This window comes from Octopus sinensis, linkage group LG19, assembly GCF_006345805.1.
Source record: "Octopus sinensis linkage group LG19, ASM634580v1, whole genome shotgun sequence".
NCBI lineage: Eukaryota > Metazoa > Mollusca > Cephalopoda > Octopoda > Octopodidae > Octopus > Octopus sinensis.
Window position 1 is genome coordinate 30,435,145 of NC_043015.1, and position 19,183 is coordinate 30,454,327.

General features: G+C 36.2%; 1 protein-coding gene across 9 annotated transcripts in view; it reads left to right on the top strand.

Moving 5' to 3' along the window:
- LOC115222214 (monocarboxylate transporter 13) overlaps nt 1–19,183 on the top strand; it is a 279,960-nt gene that overhangs the window by 253,807 nt on the left and 6,970 nt on the right. For 7 of the 9 annotated variants that reach the window (XM_029792369.2, XM_029792370.2, XM_029792368.2 and 4 more), the window contains 3 exons: nt 8,475–8,525; nt 10,542–10,725; nt 14,888–14,942. In XM_029792369.2, the coding sequence (XP_029648229.1) occupies nt 8,475–8,525; nt 10,542–10,725; nt 14,888–14,942 (290 nt within the window). The remainder of the gene's footprint in view (nt 1–8,474; nt 8,526–10,541; nt 10,726–14,887; nt 14,943–19,183) is intronic. The other 2 variants (XM_036511216.1, XM_029792372.2) reach the window with 1 other exon arrangement.

A 19,183-nucleotide genomic window follows, 5' to 3' on the forward strand; every position in this document is an offset into this window, starting at 1 on the left:
CAACCTTACAATTGTAAGCCAAAACCCCTAACCCCTAAACCATATGCCTTCACTGGAATTTTGTAACAGAAAGGATTAACTAAAGTGTTTATTGGAAAAGAGGATTCATGTCCCTATTGAGGGCTGTTTTCAAGGTCTTAGCTCATAGTTAGGAGTTGCTTAACTTCACTTCGGTCCCAGGTTGATGGTAGTCTCCACCATGCCTATCCCATTGTTTTTTTTTGTGCTTTTTCAGGCATAAAATATCTAAGACTACATTATCCAATGCACCCTTTATTTTTATTTAAGATTGTGAGATGAAATTTGAGAGAATGTTGGTTCCAGTACAATGTCTGGTGAAAGGTGTGTAGGTTGTCTGTGAATGATGATTGTTTAAAAAAGATTATCTTCAAGAATTAAAAGTTTGAGTGATCTTAGTGTGAGTGTCGGGTTGGAATTAACTGAGTTGGTCATTGATATAATGGTGAAACGGTCATCATGTAAGAGTAATGGCAGGAATGTGTAGGACATAGACGTGATGGCAGTGGCAGTGGTGGTCTGCAATTTATAGAGGTTTCCTTTAGGATGTGTATATGTTTGTACTGTACTTTGGGGTATGTGTAGTATGTGTTAGGTGTGGTAAGTCCAGAACACTGTGGCAGACAGCGTTGTGGAGTTGGTACACAAAAACTTTGACTCTGACTTTCAATTTATGGCAACACCAATACCAACCACTCTATATGTAATTAGACAAATCATGGGTATGGGTGTGGTTGTAGGCACGGGCATGGCTGGGTTGTTGAGATGTTTGCTTCCCAACCACATGGTCTCAGGTTCAGAAGGTCACTTCACAAGTGTCTTCTACTATAGCTTTGAGCTGACCGAAGCCTTGTGAGTGGATTTGGTTGATAAAAACTGAAAGAAACCCATTGTGTGTGTGTGGAGAGAGAGAGAGAAATAAAGAAAGATTGTGCATGTTTGTGTCTCATTGTCTTGATATCACATGCTGGTTGTGAATGGATATCATTCATTTCCAATGTACTGTGAAAATATGTCTTTTCATGGGGAAATATTACCTTGTTTGTAAACAAGTAAGGGTTGATGACAGGAAGTACATCCATCCATTGAAAATCTGCCTCATTAAATTCCATCTGACCCATGCAAGTATGGCAAAGTGAACATTAAAGTTATGTGGATGATTTATTTCTTATACTGATTCGATGACTGGCATCCATGCTAGCGGGGTGCAAAGAGCACCATCCGAGCGTGATCGTTGCCAGAGCAGCCAACTGGCTTCCATACCCGTGGCACGTAAAAGGGAACCATTCGAGCGTGATTGTTACCAACATAGCTTCACTGGCACCTGTGCCAGTGGCATGTAAAAAGCACCCACTACACTCTCGGAGTGGTTGGCGTTAGGAAGGGCATCCAACTGTAGAAACTCTGCCAGATCAAGATTGGAGCCTGGTACAGCCATCTGGTTCGCCAGCCCTCAGTCAAAATCGTCCAACCCATGCTAGCATGGAAAGCAGACATTAAACGATGATGATGATGATTGATTGAAAGTGCACAACATCTTAGCCAGTGTGAATTACCAATGTGGCTACTTTTTAACGACATACAAGGAATTAAACAAAACTTACATAATTAAAAGAAAAGACTATTTTTATCAAAAGGCTGAAAGAAACAAGCTATCAAAATACTATTTAAAAAACATCTGAAACATCTTTGTTTGTCAGATCAGAAGTGTGAAGTACAGCAAAATTAAACTAAGATTGAACATCTAAAGCAATTTAATAAAAGAGCATTTTAAAAGAAATAAACTCAATTAGCTACAAATAACCTTTCTTTTTAATCTCTTCAATTAATCTCCTTTTCAAGATTAAAGCATTGTTTAAATATAAAATTTAAGTGAATGTAACATGAAAGATTACATTAGATGCGATTAAAATTATATCTTGAAGTATTATAAAGAGTATCCTTACAAAATTTTCTGAAAGAAACTCTATCTCATAGAATAGAGATTAAATATAAAATACAAATTCATATAATTTACTAACATCTTATCCTTAAATACAGGATTTCTTCTACAAGAACCTCTTTTATAGAAGCCCTTAAATCTGGTTTGATTATTTCAGTGCAAACACAATTTAAATTAGGATGTGTGAAATTTTAACTTCTTATGTTACAATCATCCCACAGCCTTAGTGTGGACTAATTCCCCAACATGCTGCTCTGAATGACATAATCAGAAGGGACCTTGATGTGCCTGGCTTTCTGTCTCAGCTTGAACCAGCAGGTCTCAGCAGTCGGGATGGTAAGTGCCCCGATGGAATAACCCTCTTCACATTCGAGGGAAGCAGATCTCTACTCCAGGACACAACATGCAGTGACATATTCTCCAGTTCCAACCTTGCAACATTGGCTGCAAACATGGGTGTCACTGTCCATAACATGAAGGAGAAGGAAGTCAATGCATACAGTGACCTGACCAGCCACTATCAGTTTGTGCTAGTCGCCTCAAGATGGAAGGTGTTCTCGGAACCTGTACTACTGATTTCTTCTGCAAAATAGGAATAATGGCAGTCCATTTGGAGAAATGAATCTCGCAAGGTGGAGTGGCTGCTGCAGTGAGTGTTGCTGGCTATTCTCTGCAGCATTGCTATTGTAGTCATTACCGTGGGACATGGCTGAGCAAATTCCATCTACCAAATCCACTCACAAGGCTTTGGTCGGCCCGAGACTATAGTAGAAGACACTTGCCCAAGGTGCCATGCAGTGCGACTGAATACATACATACATACATATGATGGGCTTCTTTCAGTTTCCGTCTACCAAATCCACTCACAAGGCTTTGGTCAGCCCAAGGCTATAGTAGAAGACACTTGCCCAAGGTGCCATGTAGTGGGACTGAACCTGGAACCATGTGGTTCGTAAGCAAACTACTTACCACACAGCCACTCCTACACCTATGTTCCTAGAAATTCTTCTTTATCACTACTTTAATTTGGGTTGTATGCGATTTTATTGCTACCATTTCTGATATCTTTGTACTTCAACAGTTTTATCTCTTACCTAAGGTGCTGCACTTTAATATTAAACAGGAATTAATTTTTTAAAACACTTGGCCTACTACATGTACATGCACATGTGAATTTTTAGCTACATACAAGGAAAAGCTAAGTGACTGGCAAGCAAGCCTTCATTCAGTGTTCACTCTACAATCACTGTTCCAAGCTATGCCTTCTCTGTCCGTCCCTGCTACTGCTACTACAGTGTTCTCTGCTCCTCTATACACATATACATACTTTGTCTACTTGATGATAGTCAGGACACTTAGCTACCACTCTGACCACCATCACCTCTACTATTTCACTGCTCAAGATTTCATTCTAAACATTTATTTACTCCATTTGTGTTTCCCAATATTAACTCCCTCCATCACTCTCTTCCCATCTATACTTCACTAGCAATTTCAGATCTACAATAGTTCAGACTAAACATTAATTATACAAACCTCACTCCATTATCCCTACACCCACCTCAGTCTGAGGAAAAGGTGTTAACAAGATAAAATTGAATATAAGCAATTGTTTTTTTATATTTTATTTAGAACAGAGTATTTTTGCTCAGCTATACACAGACAACATTCTTCTTGTTTAATCCTTAGATTAGTCTTAGAATGGCAAAGTATCATAAAACAGAGTTCAGAGCACCAGAATATAATACAGAATATTAGAGTTTAGTATAGATCTTTAAAGTACAGAACCCTCATTACCAGCAGTGTGGAGTTTGACTTGCGGAGTCAATGCCATATCAGGCCCCTAAATAATCACATCATTGAAATCTTGAAGCTATAAAATAATGCATGATTAATTCAAAACAATGTGAATAAAAAATAAAATTATTAACTTATTCATTAAAATTTACCATGAACTTTATTGTTCCACACTGTTGTAGGTGGTGGTTCAATTTTTTTTTTTAATTATTACAAAATTTACTTTTTACATTTTGAAATGTGATATTGCTTTTGTGTACAGATGTTAGTCAAGCATTTCCTTGGAGTGTGGGACATAGAAAAAGTTGGTACCACTGCTTTACATGATCACTTAACTTGCTAGAAATGATAGTCGAATCTCTCACAGCTGAAGCCCTAAAATCTTACAAAAGATAATATAATACTAGATACGAGTGAGTACTGAAGAGTTCCTGGCTTTAAGGCTATTGTGAAAGGCCTGGTTGGAAGCCCAACCTCCTGAGTTTTTTTACAGGGCTTAGAAAAACTGAAGGACTACTGCAATAAGTGTGAATCTGAGAGGGGAGTGTGTTGAATAAAATCATAACTAACTGATCCTCCTGTATTTTCTTCTACCCAAAGCTAGAAACTTTTCAGCACTTTGTCGTAGACTATCTGAATCCTTGGACCAGATGGTCAGAGTTGAAGCATCTTTTATAATAGATTGGCCGTATTAGGATTGACCTGAAGCTGAGCAATTACTTCATTCTCAAATTAGTATTTTTGAACACTGTATAATTGATTTTTTTTAATGAAAATGTAATTCACATTTATGAAAATATTCATTTTGCAAAAATGATTTCATTTTTATAAAAATATTTTTTTTAAACTATAACTTATTTTTATGAAAATACAAATCATTTTATTTTAGATTATGATTCATTATAAGAATGCAATTGTTTCATGAAAATATAGTTCACCATTGAAAAATATTTTTATAAAAATTTAATTCATTTTTATGAGAGTATAATTAAATTTTGATGAAAATATTATTGATGACAGTTTTTTTTTTACGTATTGTCTTATTAAGTGTAATAATGCTTATTGATTCCCATTGATTTGAATTAATCATGCATTATCTCATATCTTCAAGATCTTGATGGTGTAATTACTTGATGTAGAATAACATTGTAGGGTAGGTGTGAGGGCCTGGATCTGGTCAGTTTGAACATAAAACAGATTAAATATTTTGGCCGGATATGGCCGGTTTAAATACTAAAGGGTTAAATACTTGATACATACAAGCTTCTTGTTGTCTTTATTTTATATTGATTTTATTTCATGATTACATGATTAGAATGGGTTTTTTTAGAGTAATTGCTTTACACCTTGATGTCCTTCTTAATTATCTCTGATTACATGCTCATGAGGTAAAAATAGTGGAGCCTGTTTATTTTAATTCATGCAGGTAAAGTGGAATAAATAGTTTGATGTGTTGATCAAAAGGCAGTAGTAAGATCTGAACTTATGACCATGTGGTCTATTTTGCAGCACCGTAACCTCGCAGCTATTGTGCTTCTTGTTTAAAGAACAAAAACTGTTTCTTCGTTGTTTTGTAGATTTTTGTTGCTAACTATCAATCTTTGTAAATGCAGTTGATGTATGTAGTATGTATGTATGCATGTATGCTTGTATATATATAAATATATATATCTGTGTGTGTGTGTGTATGTATATATATATATGCAATATATATGTATGTATGCACATATGTGGTGTGTGTGTATATATATATATATATATATATATATATATACATACACACAACTTGTAAACAAGGGCAAAACAAAAAAATTTCTAATGCCAAATATGCCGAAACTAGACACATCGTCCATACTCCTTTATAGTGATGAATTATATGGTTATGGACGATGTGTCTAGTTTCGGCATATTTGGCATTAGAAATTTCTTTCTTTTGCCTTTGTTTATAAATTTAACCTTTAAAGGTATTTTTTTAATATGCTGGCCATTGATAAAATTTATTTTGAAAAACTTTATATATATGTATGTATGTATGTATGCACATATGTATATGAATCATTGGCGCAGGGAATTAAAAGTTTAACACTTCTCCTTTCCCAATAATAACTAAACTGAAGGGAAATAAGATATTTTTATTTTTGAAACAGGCAGATTGAAGCAAGTAAAATAAGGATAATAATGGTTTCAGATTTTGGCACAAGGCCAGCGATATTAAGGAGTGGGTTAATTCATTACATCCACACCAGTGCTCAACTGGTAGTTTTAGCTACCCTAAAAGGGATTCAAGACAATGTTGATGTTGGCTGAATTTAGACTCAGAATGTGAAGAACTGGTAGAAATGGGGCAAGGTATTTTGTCTGACACGCTAGTGATTCTGCCAATTTGCGACCTTATAGTCATAATGTCACACAACAATGACCTTGTTACTTGTAGTTCGGTCCTTAGTATCATAACTTCATGGCTCTCTTCTTTTGAATTAGCTTTCAATGGTATTGATGAGAAAATAATGACTACACTGTTATATCTCATACATACACACACAGTACGCACTCATATAGTGTATAGTAAAACACAATTCAAGCAATTTAGTCTCTTTTCATCATTCACCATGCGTTTGTTCCCCTGACTGGAATTGAATTCATGAACTTCTAAGGATTTTGTGTATTAAATAGTGCATGGAATAAAACAGTATGTCGTTAGTAACTTAGCTAAATTAGTATATGTAGACCTAAAGTGGCAGGGTGGGTGAGGAATCTTTATTTGATTCCTTGAGCTGCTAGAAATAGTAGCTAAATCTCTTTTAAAGCAGATATTATAGTCTTTATGAGAGAAAGGTCACATCAGACAATGTAGATCTGCAGATTCCTAGAACCACCACCACCACTGACCAAAAACAGTAAAGAAATAGGTAAATGACTCTTCTTAAAGGCAAGTCTAACAGTTGCAATATTTCCATAAGATCTGGTATCTGTAGCCAAAAAAAGTATGATCTGAGACATGTAGAATTCAGTTTCTTTCTCCAGATATACAGCAAGAAATACAAAGCTTCAGTGGATATGAACTCTTGTTTGTTGTTGCTGTTTATCTTGTTTATCTATGATCAAAGACATTTCAATTGGTCAGAGCTGGAATGCCTGCCTCAGATCTTGGTTCTACACAATCAGGATTGACTTAGAGCTAAATAACAACTAAAGAGGTTCACGTTGAACAGTGTTCTCACACATCCCTACAATAGCAGGATAGTTGTTGTTGTTTGTTTGTTCCTTCTCGAGCTATGCCTGGCTCATAAGGGCCGGTTTTCCAGTATCTTGGCGTATAGGTTCCCCACCTGGATGGGACGCCAGTCTGTCGCAGGTGAGCTGCAAGATGCAGGAGGAAAGAGTGAAAGAAAGTTGTGGCTTAAGAGTCAGCAGAAGTTTAGCCATTACCTTCTGCCGGAGCCGCATGGAGCTTAGGTGTTTTCACTCATAAACACACACATCGCCCGGTCTGAGATTCGAACCCGCGATCCCTCAACCACGAGTCCGCTGCTCTAACCACTAGGCCATGTGCCTCCACAACAGGATAGTTGCAATTGAAATGTCTTTGATCATAGTTCTTGGTCTAAGATGACTTGCAAGATAAACAGCAACAACAAACAAGAGTTCATATCCACTGAAGCTTTGTATTTCTTGCTGTATATCTGGAGAAAGAAACTGAATTCTACATGTCTCAGATCATACTTTTTTTGGCTACAGATACCAGATCTTATGGAAATATTGCAACTGTTAGACTTGTCTTTAAAAAGAGTCATTTACCTATTTCTTTACTGTCCACAAAGGGCTAAACACAGAGAGGACAGACAAGGACAGACAAACGGATTAAGTCGATTACCTCGACCCCAGTGCGTAACTGGTACTTATTTAATCGACACCGAAGGGATGAAAGGCAAAGTCGACCTCGGTGGAATTTGAACTCAGAACGTAATGGCAGACGAAATACTGCTAAGCATTTCGCCCAGCGTGCTAACGATTCTGCCAGCTCATTAATGGTAAATTAGGCAAATTTACCATTTGCTTAATGCTACAGAGTCTGTAGCTACTCCGTGAGTTCCTGGGGGTTACAGAGATCTCGTTTATCACAATGATGTATCACAGCATGGTTGGCAGAATCAGATAAGATATTTTATGATGTTTGGTTATATTTCCTTATATTCCGAGTTTAAATCCTGTCTTGGCCAGCATTGTCTTTCCTCCTTGTACCTGTCAAAGAAATGTTACTGTAATCAGTATACAGTAATCCTTTGACTATCACAGGTGTTACATTCCAAAACCTCCTACAGAAATAATTAAAATCTAAAAAAATATAATACCTGTTGGCCACAGAAACCTACGATATACTGAGAAGTCCGCTATATAAATTTCCATATATTAGCCAGAAAAATCTGTGATGTACTGAGTGCATGGTAGGTGAACCACTATGTACTGAGTTACGATAGGTGATTTGCGATAAGGTGAGGCATTACTGTATTTGAATGTTTTTTTTTCAGAGCAGTGCTCCAGCATGGCACATAGCTCAATGGCTGAATATAAAAGAATATAAAATCTACCAAATATTTATAACTCCGATATTCTTCTTTACTTGTACTTGTAACAAACTATACTGACCATCTGACATGCAAACAAACACTAATCTTTTGTTTCTCTGGCAATAACCCGATTTTGTTTATGATTTCAGCATTACTTATTCAAGCAGAAGATGAGTACACATATGCCTTTTATTTAGCTGGTAAGTTTCCTCATGTTATTCAAATATTTCTTATATTTTCACAATATTTTTTAAAATCCATTCTCAGCATTACTCTGAGTAATCGAGAATTTAATTTAATTTTTTGTTTTTTTCTATCTCAATATCAAGAGGAAGTGCAGTGAATTGGCTACAATTGGCTAATTGGCATAGTCATTCATCATCATCATCATCGTTTGACGTCCGTTTTCCGCGCTAGCACGGGTTGGACGGTTCGACCGGGGTCTGGGAAGCCAGGGGGGTCCGGCATCGGCCACGATCGGTTGGAGCTTTTAACGTGCCATTAGAGGACAGAATAAAATACCGTGTAGTTTTTGTTCTGACTTTCTACACTCTGAGTTCCAAACCATTCCAAGATACTTTACACTCTGAGTTTTGGAATGGTAGACATAATCCGTGCAACATTACCTCCTCATCTTTGGATGCTTTTAATGGATTTCTTTCTGTTGCAAACCATTCAGATCAAGTCCCCGGTTTTTTTATGATCAATTCATCCCACCAAAAGATGAAGGGTCAGAGACACAGCCTTTCCTTCTCTTGCTAAGCAGCATCATCATCATTTAATGTCTACCTGTCCCTGCTTGCATGAATCAGGCAGAATTTGTTGTTTTTCCAGCTGGATGCCTTTCCTGTTGCCAACTCTCACCTGTTTCCAACCAAAGTAATATTTATTATTGTTGTTGTTATAATTATATTAAGATATTGAGGTATCCTCAAACCAAAGGCTTGGTTTTAATGCTTATTAGAGTGTACTCTGTTAAAGATATCCAAAGGCCAAATGATAATTGATATTAAATCCAGGCAACAAACAAAATGAAAAAATAAAAAAGGAGCAATCCATCGATTTTTCTACAGTTTCTGTTGACTGAATATTATTAACAAGACTTTAGTTAACGCATGGTTATGGTAGAACATACTTGCTCAGAGTCTCAGGATTGAACCTGGAATCGAGTGGTTGTGAAGGAAATTTCTTAACTACGCAGCTGTGCCTGTACCTCCCTTTAGATTACCTCTCATAATTATTTTGATTTCCTTCACTTATCTTCCAGGGAAAGATCAGGCACTTAACTGTAAGATTAAAATCTGAACCTTAAACTGAAAGATTAAAAAAAGTTGCATCTTAAATTGATGTCCCATATTTACTGATGTGGAATATGTCAGAATACATGAAGACTTAATTTACTGTTGATGTATTTAATTGAAGAATCATCAGCAAACTAAATACATAAAATTATGGGCTAAGGAAAAAAAAAAAAGAAGAAAAGAAATGGAGCAAATAATGTCCCATAACTCACCAAAACTTTTGTCATTATTTAGTAATTTAAGAGAAGTCGCATAAGAGTAATCTCCCTTAGCATACAAACAGTTAATAATTTCCTTCATCTGAGAATAGCAGCGAGGATATTACCTGACATGCCTGATGTAGAACACCAAAAAATATAAGTTATAGAAAAATTTTACCTTTGTTAATGAGAAAATATAAACGACTAATTATATTTGGGGATGGTCATATTTTTTGCTAATTAACCACATGCACTGTATATTTGGTTTTCACTTCAGCATTATTATTATTATTATTCAAATTCTGATAAAAACTAGACAATTTCTATCAAATTATTGATCCATCATCATCATCATCATCGTTTAACGTCCGTTCTCCATGCTAGCATGGGTTGGACGGTTCGACCAGGGATCTGGGAAGCCAGGAGGCTGCACCAGTCTCCGGTCTTATCTGGCAATGTTTCTACAGCTGGATGCCCTTCCTAACGCCAACCACTCCGTGAGTGTAGTGGGTGCTTTTTACGTGCCAGGCGAGGAGCACTGGAGCCAGGCGAGGCTGGCATCAGCCGCGGTGGGATTGGTGCAGTTACGTGTCACCTGCACGGAAGCCAGTCAAGGCGGCACTGGCTTCGGCCACGATTCGGATGGTGCTTTTTATCTATATATAATCACAAAACAGCTGAAATAATTGTTGCATATATTTTTTTTTGTCCTTAGGTGCCTGTCTGCTGACCAGTGCCACCATTATGGTTCTCTTTAAGTACAGACAGTGTGGATCACCGACACATTTGACCCCTTCTGAACACAAGACACCATTAATGAACACTTCCAACGGTACTGCCACTAAATGTCCAGATCCTACCACAACCTATCGGTACTATGAGGAAGATCATATGGTTATGTAAGTACTCACCAAAGTCTTTTTGTCTTTGACTCATTCTCCTATGAGGTTCTATGCTCCTTGGCTGATTTTGGAAGCAATCGTCCATTTTGGTGTTTCTTCTTTTCTTAGTCTTTCCCAATCTGCTTTGTTGTTGTTCTTCTTCTTAACCTATTTACATCTGTTTTACCTCAACTAACATAAGATTTCAAATTTTCTGCAAGTTGTCATATTTTGCATGAATCATCTAAGGAATCTTTATTAAGAATTGGTATGACCTTTTCCAAACTCTGAGCAAACAACTACAAAAAGTCTTTGGATGCCAACCTGCCTGTGACCACTTCTGGTTCTCTGAGACAAATTTCATGTCGTTTTAACCCCTTACCCGGCAGAAACGAATATATGCGTTTTGACCGAAATCGTTTTTTTCTATCTCTGGCGAGTTAACTCGTCAAAAGATAGACTCACCAAAATCGACAGCAAACGAGTTCCTTCGTCCAAAAACGGGTTAACTCATTTCTGCCCAAAGCGGTAATTTAAAATCAATATTATTGAATTAAAATTCATAATAAATAAGGTTTGAAATATACCTCGAAATCACCATTCAAAACATAGTAAAATAAAACAATTAAAAAATATGTCTGAAAAAATACATTTATTTTGAAAATAATTGTTGGGTAAGGGGTTAAAGTGACCTAAATTAAAACTTCCACCAAACTTTCATGTTATGTTCCAAACACCAGTTTAGTAACACCAAAGTTGTTTTACTGAATTCTTTGTTATTTTCAAAATTAATCGAAAAAAAGCAGTATTTGCCAACAGAAGTTTGGTAATGAAAAGGTTAACCTATTTATAACAAAAGAAGGCCTTAGCTTCCCAAAGAGTACATACAGTATAATATTTTCTGTAAAATGTGGATTTTTGATGACCAAGTCATTTTGATGTTTTGACCTATTAGTTTCTTCCCCTGGTCTTGATTTTCAGTTCATTCAATGTGGCTGACTTTGCCTGTTGTTTCATTTGGTCTTGTTTATGTTATTAATATGCTACGGCTACAGAACAGACGTTACATTTTTGGTCTTGATTTGTGACCTGCAAGACAATATGCATGTTACTAATCACACATCATGAAATTAATTAATTGATAAATTATTACTAACAGCTAACTTCTGTTTCACAGAATCACTCATTACTGTGCTCAGAAAAGCCTAGAAACAAATAAGAACATTTCTATGCACTCACATCCTATAATCTTAAATAAAGGATACATTGAACAAATGTAGTTTTAGCTATACAAAAACGACAAGAGGGTCACAGCTGGATGGTTTTTGATCAAGGCTAACCTTGGGCTAATGCCAAACAACTAATGTCATTAGTTACTGGAAAACTTTTAACCAAGATGATTTCTTATTTCTTTATTGCCCACAAGGGGCTAAACATAGAGGGAACAAACAAGGACAGACAAAGGGATTAAGTCAATTACATCAACCCCAGTGTGTAACTGGTACTTAATTTATCGACCCCGAAAGGATGAAAGGCTAAGTCGACCTCGACGGAATTTGAACTCAGAACGTAAAGACAGACGAAATACTGCTAAGCCTTTCGCTTGGTGTGCTCACGATTCTGCCAGCTCGTCGCCTTTCTGTCAGAAAACAATGTGATGTATGGCAGTGAAAGCTGGCCTACAGTCTGATTGTTGTATAACAGTGAAAGGTAGAGGAGCTGCAGTGTGACGCTGTACGGCAGCGAAGATAGAGGACCACTGTGTGCTTATTGTATGACAGCAAAGGTAGAGGACCCACAGTGTAATGTATGACATTTGGGATATAGGGACCACAGCCTGATGTTGTATGACAGTAGAAGTAAAGTAAATATATAATGAGAATGAAAGCATAGCATAGCATTTTTATGCAGAGATGTATATTAGTTGAAAAGACTATGGAAAGTATCTGGGGAGATAACTCAGGACTAAACCAAATTGGGCAAACCTGGTAATTTTCATTTGGTAAAATAAGACATATTTCGTCAAGAAACAATACACTGAGAATGTATTCAAGTGTCTTATTTATTCTGTTATAAAATTATATATCAAACTTACAAGTGGAATTCAACATGGTTTTTCGATCTGCTTGAAATCACAGCCAAATCATCATTAATTCATTATTGTCTTAAAAAAGGACGATAGACGATGTCTTGAAAAGATAGGATAATCACAGCCGGAATACTGTTGGTCAGAAATCAATCAATGCTGAGCTGGGTTAATTAATCAACAAGAGCAAAGAATATCAAATTGATTCCAGCTTGTGACTTTGTGAATGTACGTTGTAGTAGTAGTGGTGGTGGTGGTGGTGTTGGGACCAGTTCCGTCTTTGACTATTGTTGTATGGCTGACTGCATGCTCTGGTTGTTCTCTGCACTGTGAGGGCATCTGGTGAAAAGCTATTGTCTGTTTGGTCTTTTCGACTATTGGCAGACATCAGAATATGTGTACAAATACACACACAACACTCACACACGGAACCACGAATCCAATATTCATATGTATGTATGTATATATATATATGTATGTATGTATATGATGTATGTATATATATGTATGTATATATATGTATGTATATATGTATGTATATATATATATATATATGTATGTATATATATATGTGTGTGTATATATATATATATGTATATGTATGTATGTATATATATATATGTATATGTATGTATATATATATATGTGTATATATATATATATGTATATATATATATGTATGTATATATATATATGTATATATATATATGTGTATATATATATGTGTGTGTGTGTGATATATATATATATATATATATATATATGTATACCAAACTTTGGCATTGCCAGTTACACAAACAGCAGGACAGGGTGCCACTGCATAGTGCCAAAAATCCCAACATTGGCATCACGATACAGGACCAGATACTGCAACAGCTTGGGCTTCAAGATCCCACAGCTCTTTAATATCCGCCCATAAATCCTGAGGGTCCTGAATGGTGTGGATGTAGGCATTTTCAAAACAAAACTGGATCTCTTTCTGTCAAGAGTTCTGGATGACCCTACCCCAAGGCAAGAAACACAGATGAAGGCTGCAACATCAAACACCCTCGTTCATTTCATCAGAAGAGGTTTAGTGAAAGGAAAGCAAACGGCAGTGCCCCAGCATGGCCACAGCCCTCAGGCTGAAACGATAAAAAAAACTATACACATATATGTATGTATATATATATATATATATATATATATATATATATTTGGGTTTCAACATGGTTGGTGTCTACCAAATTCACTGAGGCATTGGTTAGCCTGGGGATATAGTAGAAGACACTTGCCCAAGGTGCTACCCTGAAACCACATGTTTGTAAAGTGAGCTTCTTAATCCCACACCTATACCTGTGTCTGATAGCAAACCTTTTGCTCTCAGCATGTTGAAATTTTAATTCCTTGGATAATCCTATTAATTGGAATATCATGCAAGTGCTTATTGGATAAGTTTTTCATAACATGATATTGCAAGGAGATTTTTTTTTTCCTCCAGGGTCCATGATATATCATCTAAAATACCACACCATGTCACTGGTGACACACATGTCATAGTCTATGTCACCAGTCTTGACCCTTTAGCATTTAAACCAGCCAAAAGTATTCTGCCTGTTTTATGTCCAAACTGGCCAGATTTTGTCTCTCACACCAACCCTACACTATCGTTTTAAAAATTAACAGCTACCTCATCAAAATCTCATAGCTCCAAGATAATGCATGATTAGTTCAAAACAAAGTGGACGAAAAAGGATTAATTTTGGTAGAATAATGCGAACACTAAAGGGTTAATGTATTAAATCAGCATTTAATTAACGAGATCATCATCAGGGTTACCAAGAACACTGCCATTTGTAAGATTTTTATATGTTTATTAAGGACATTACCATTTGGCATTAAAGATATCAGAATGTTCATTGATTGAGAATACTGCCATTTGAACCATTAAGGATATCAAATATCAGGATATTATATTATAGTAAGAATTAAAATCTTCCTTGTCAGATTCAAACCTTTGTTCTTTGTTGTAGACAGTTATGTTTCCTTCAGTGTGTAACTATGTTTTCTGTCAGATATATGTTAAGGGAACATATTTTCTCCTATTACTAACAGGCAAAAATCTGGAATGTACAGTTTATCAGCGTCAACAGAAACAAACCCGGAACTGGTGAGTCACACACACACGCACACAGACTCAGATCTACTACTCACAGCACTTTTGTCATTGCATTTCCATTGTCGTTATTTTGCTAATTAATCATTCATTCAGCTTCTGTCTTTGGTGTCAGCATAGAACTAATTTTTTTTTTGGTTATTGCTGTTGTTGTACTTGGTGTTGTTATTGTTTCGGTATTGGATTTTTTTTTTTTTTGTTTTTTGTTTTAGAGATTTATTTTTGGTTGATTTGTGTGTGTGTTTGATTTCTTTGAATATTCAATTTTTCTTTTTTTTTTTTTTTTTGAGATTTTTTTTTTTATATTCTTGATAATATTTACAGATACTGTTTTATATCAATGTTGTCATTATTATTGTTAATGTTGTGGTGAGGGCAGCAGTAGCAGTAATGGTTTCTCAGTGAATCAAATCTAAATCTGCCATCTGGTTTCACTCTCAGTTGAGACTGCTTTTCTTTGCTTATATCACTAAGACTGTGCCTTTGTAATAAACAAGGGAGTTGTGCTGAGAAATATATAAACTTTATATCCAGTATACACAATTCAGGCAGCGTGTAAGTAAAATAACCATCCATGTATCATACATAGTATATACGCAGTTGATAGGCCAGTTACTGCAGTATTTAACCTAAGATAACATCTTTTATGGATTTGCTGTGTTAAAAACACAATATATATCAGAACAGAGGCCAGCAAGTACATTAGATGCATTTCGTCCCTTTTAGGCCTTTTCAGTGGCAAGTACTTCTAGCCAGCCACATGCTCAACCAACAGGACAAATACTGAAGTAACTAACCTATCAAACAGTAGTATGCATACATAAAGTATGTTTTATAGATAGCTATAGAGTAAGCTGTGGTATCATGTGAAAGCTATAGATCAGGGGTTCTCAACCTTTTTGTATCTATTGACCCCTTTGATTACTAATTTATTCTGGTGGACCCCCATAGCCATTTGATGTTTAGAAACTTCCAAAATTCTTATTTTGTTTTTCACGCATTGACTTGTATAGGTTGAACTATGTAAAATGTTAGAGAAAGGAACCTAGCTGTTTCTTGCAATACATATCAATATGTACATCTGAAGCATAATTTTTTCAGGGGTCCTTCAAGTACTATTGTGGATCCCCAATTTACTATTTGCTTGCATGGACCCCAAAACTCTTATATGGACCCTGGTTGAGCACCACTGCTATAAATGGTTAAATTGACAAGGCATCTGGCCACCAAGTAAGCAAGTGGTCAGCAGTTCAGATTTCATTATTGAAATCTGTCCATAGTCAAAACATTTATTCATTCAATCATTTGGACAGGGCATCATTTTTTATTTTATTTGCATTCTTGTATAGGTTAGAAAAATACATATCATTTTAATATCCTCATGGGATTTCCTGTGAGGGAGCCATCATTTTGGGAGAGTGGTCCTATCTTGTGGCATATTGAGGCTGTTACTTTGGCAAACTTAAAGAAAGCTTTAGGGTTTGACTTGATATTTTCTATAATCCAAGCTTCTTTAGCTGCTCTCGCCTTTTCATGAGACTGAAGCCGATTTTTCTCAATCTCCAATGGTGCTGTCTCCAGGCAAGACTTCTCACCACTTTTGAGTTGCTTGCTCAGGCAGTTTGCAATCTTTGTCGTCTCATAAGAATCTTCCTTTCTCTAGGAATCCTATTTTTGTGTATGTTGGCCTTGTACAATGGGACAGATTTATCACATATGGCTTGTATTATGGACATGAAATGTTTGCGTTTCATGTCAATGTCTGGTGTGGAGAGACATTTAGGCCAATCTTGCCTGAGGATCTGTTTCTCAATCAACTTCCAATTTGCTTTATGAAAATTTAGTTTGGAGAGATTTTAGATGCTTCATATAGGCTGTGTGTCTGCAGGAGGTTGTGGTCCATACACAGACAGCTCTGTTATGTTGTGATCTGAAAGCAGTGTCAGAGTCACTTTAACATTATGGATAATGTCCAACTTGTTTGTGAAGCAGAGATCCAGTATATTATTTGCCCTGGTTAGTTGTAGCACAATTTGCTCCATTAAAGAAACATTAGTAAGGTGGAGCAGAGACTCTGCCTGTGCTTGCTGTTGGTGTGTCATTCCTAGGAGAATATGGCCCCCAGGCCATCTCACATTGGGGAGGTTAAAGTCACCCAATAGAAATACATTGGTGTGTTGTTCCAGTTTGGTGAGAACACCTCCTATCCTGGTTCAGGACAAATGTTGCTGTAATTTAGCCTCAAGAGACATCATCTGCAGCTGGCTATACAACAAGATCTGTCTCCTTATATTTTTGAACAAGAGAATGTAGCACTCCCACTCAGCTCAAAACAATATCTGTGTATTGGGATTTCCGGGTTATTTCCCTTCATCAGCACAGAATAACTGTTCAGCTTGAGGTGGCACTGCTAAATTCCTGTTCGAACTATATAGTTTTCAAAATGACAACTAATCACTGATCTATAAGTTACAGCAACGTTCGTCCTAAACCAGGACTGCCATGTTATGATGGCAAAAATCTTTACTCCAAAGTACTGTTACTGAATATCTCTCGTTGTGAGATTTAAAAATAGTAATTTTCTAATTTATAGATGTGTTCATTCACCATTCGAACAAAATGGCCACACCATCTCACTTGGTTCCTCAAAATCATAGCTTTAATTGAGGTGATGCCTGCAGATGCAAGGACATCTGTGTTTGGAGTAAGAGAACTCCATTTAATGTTTAAAATGTGATGAAGGCATTTTTGGTAGAATTGTTCCATCAATTATAAATGCCTTTCATAACAAGTCCATGTTACACAAGAATGCAACAGGAAAGATAAGACAAAGGATTTGTAAAGAGCCAGTTTTTTATTCTTATTTATATGTCACTGACACCAGACACGTGGCTCCAAACTACCAAATGCTTTTGCTGCCCCGTGAATTCACAGCTGTATTTCTGTATCAAGATTTCCATCCTTTTGTACAGAGCTTCCAAAGTAGATGAACGAATCGACAACCTCAAGTAACTTACCCTTAACAAAAGTTTTAGAGGGGTTACAAACAGCACCACATGCAGGTTGAAGCATTACAACTGGGTTTTTTTCAAGTTGATGATCAAGCAAAGGGAAGCCATCCTTCCCATCGTCAACCTACGTGATACGCACGGACTTGAGTTTCTGGGTATTGACCTGTCATCAGTGCACGACAACTTGAGTCCGTGCGTATCACGTAGGTTGACGATGGGAAGGATGGCTTCCCTTTGCAAATGCCGATGGGGCACAGAAAGTGTGTCAATAACCAACTGGAGAAGATATTCTCCTGGGGCTACAAGCTACAGTAGCATCCACCCTTAGTGGTTAGCCATATTTAGATGGCAAATATATTTCACATTGTCGTGCAGTTACTGTCTATACCTCGTTGAGAGATTTATTATTGCTATATATATATGTATATATACATGTGTGTATGTATGTATGTACATATGTGTATGTGTGTATATATATGTGTGTGTGTGTGTGTATGTATGCATGTATATATGTGTATGTATATATATGTATGTATATATGTGTGTGTGTGTGTGCATATATATATGTATGTGTATATCTGGATATATTATACAAAATATTCCATAATTATACAAACAATTATAATATGTATATAATTATAGAATATTTTGTATAATCATCTTTCTTTTCCTTCAGGACTATCCTAAGGACTGGACATATTCTACCTCTCTCTTCTATCTTTTCTCTTTTCAGAGAAAATATTTCTCCAGTATTCACTATTTTATCCTCATTCTGGGCTAACGACCCTTCATTTTTGTTTTCGTTGGGTTTCCTTGTATGTCTCCACTGTCCTGTCTTTGTTCCCAACTATGACCCTTCATAAATCCAAAATTTTATTTTGGTATTTATGGGAGCAACTGTCTTCAAAAACTCATATTGTCGTTCAATGCTCGAAATGAGGAGTAGATAGACAGCTGACAACTGATGAAGGGGCGTTCTTTGTGTTGCCTGTCCTGTTTTCCATTCGTTTCTCTTGTTGCTTGCATATTGAAGTCATTTGTTTTCATATTTCATGTTGTATACTGTTGGTGACATCCTGTACCCATATATATATATATATATATATATATATATACACGCATATATATATATACACACGCATATATATATATATATACACACACACATATATATACACACACATATATATATATACACACACATATATATATATATACACACAC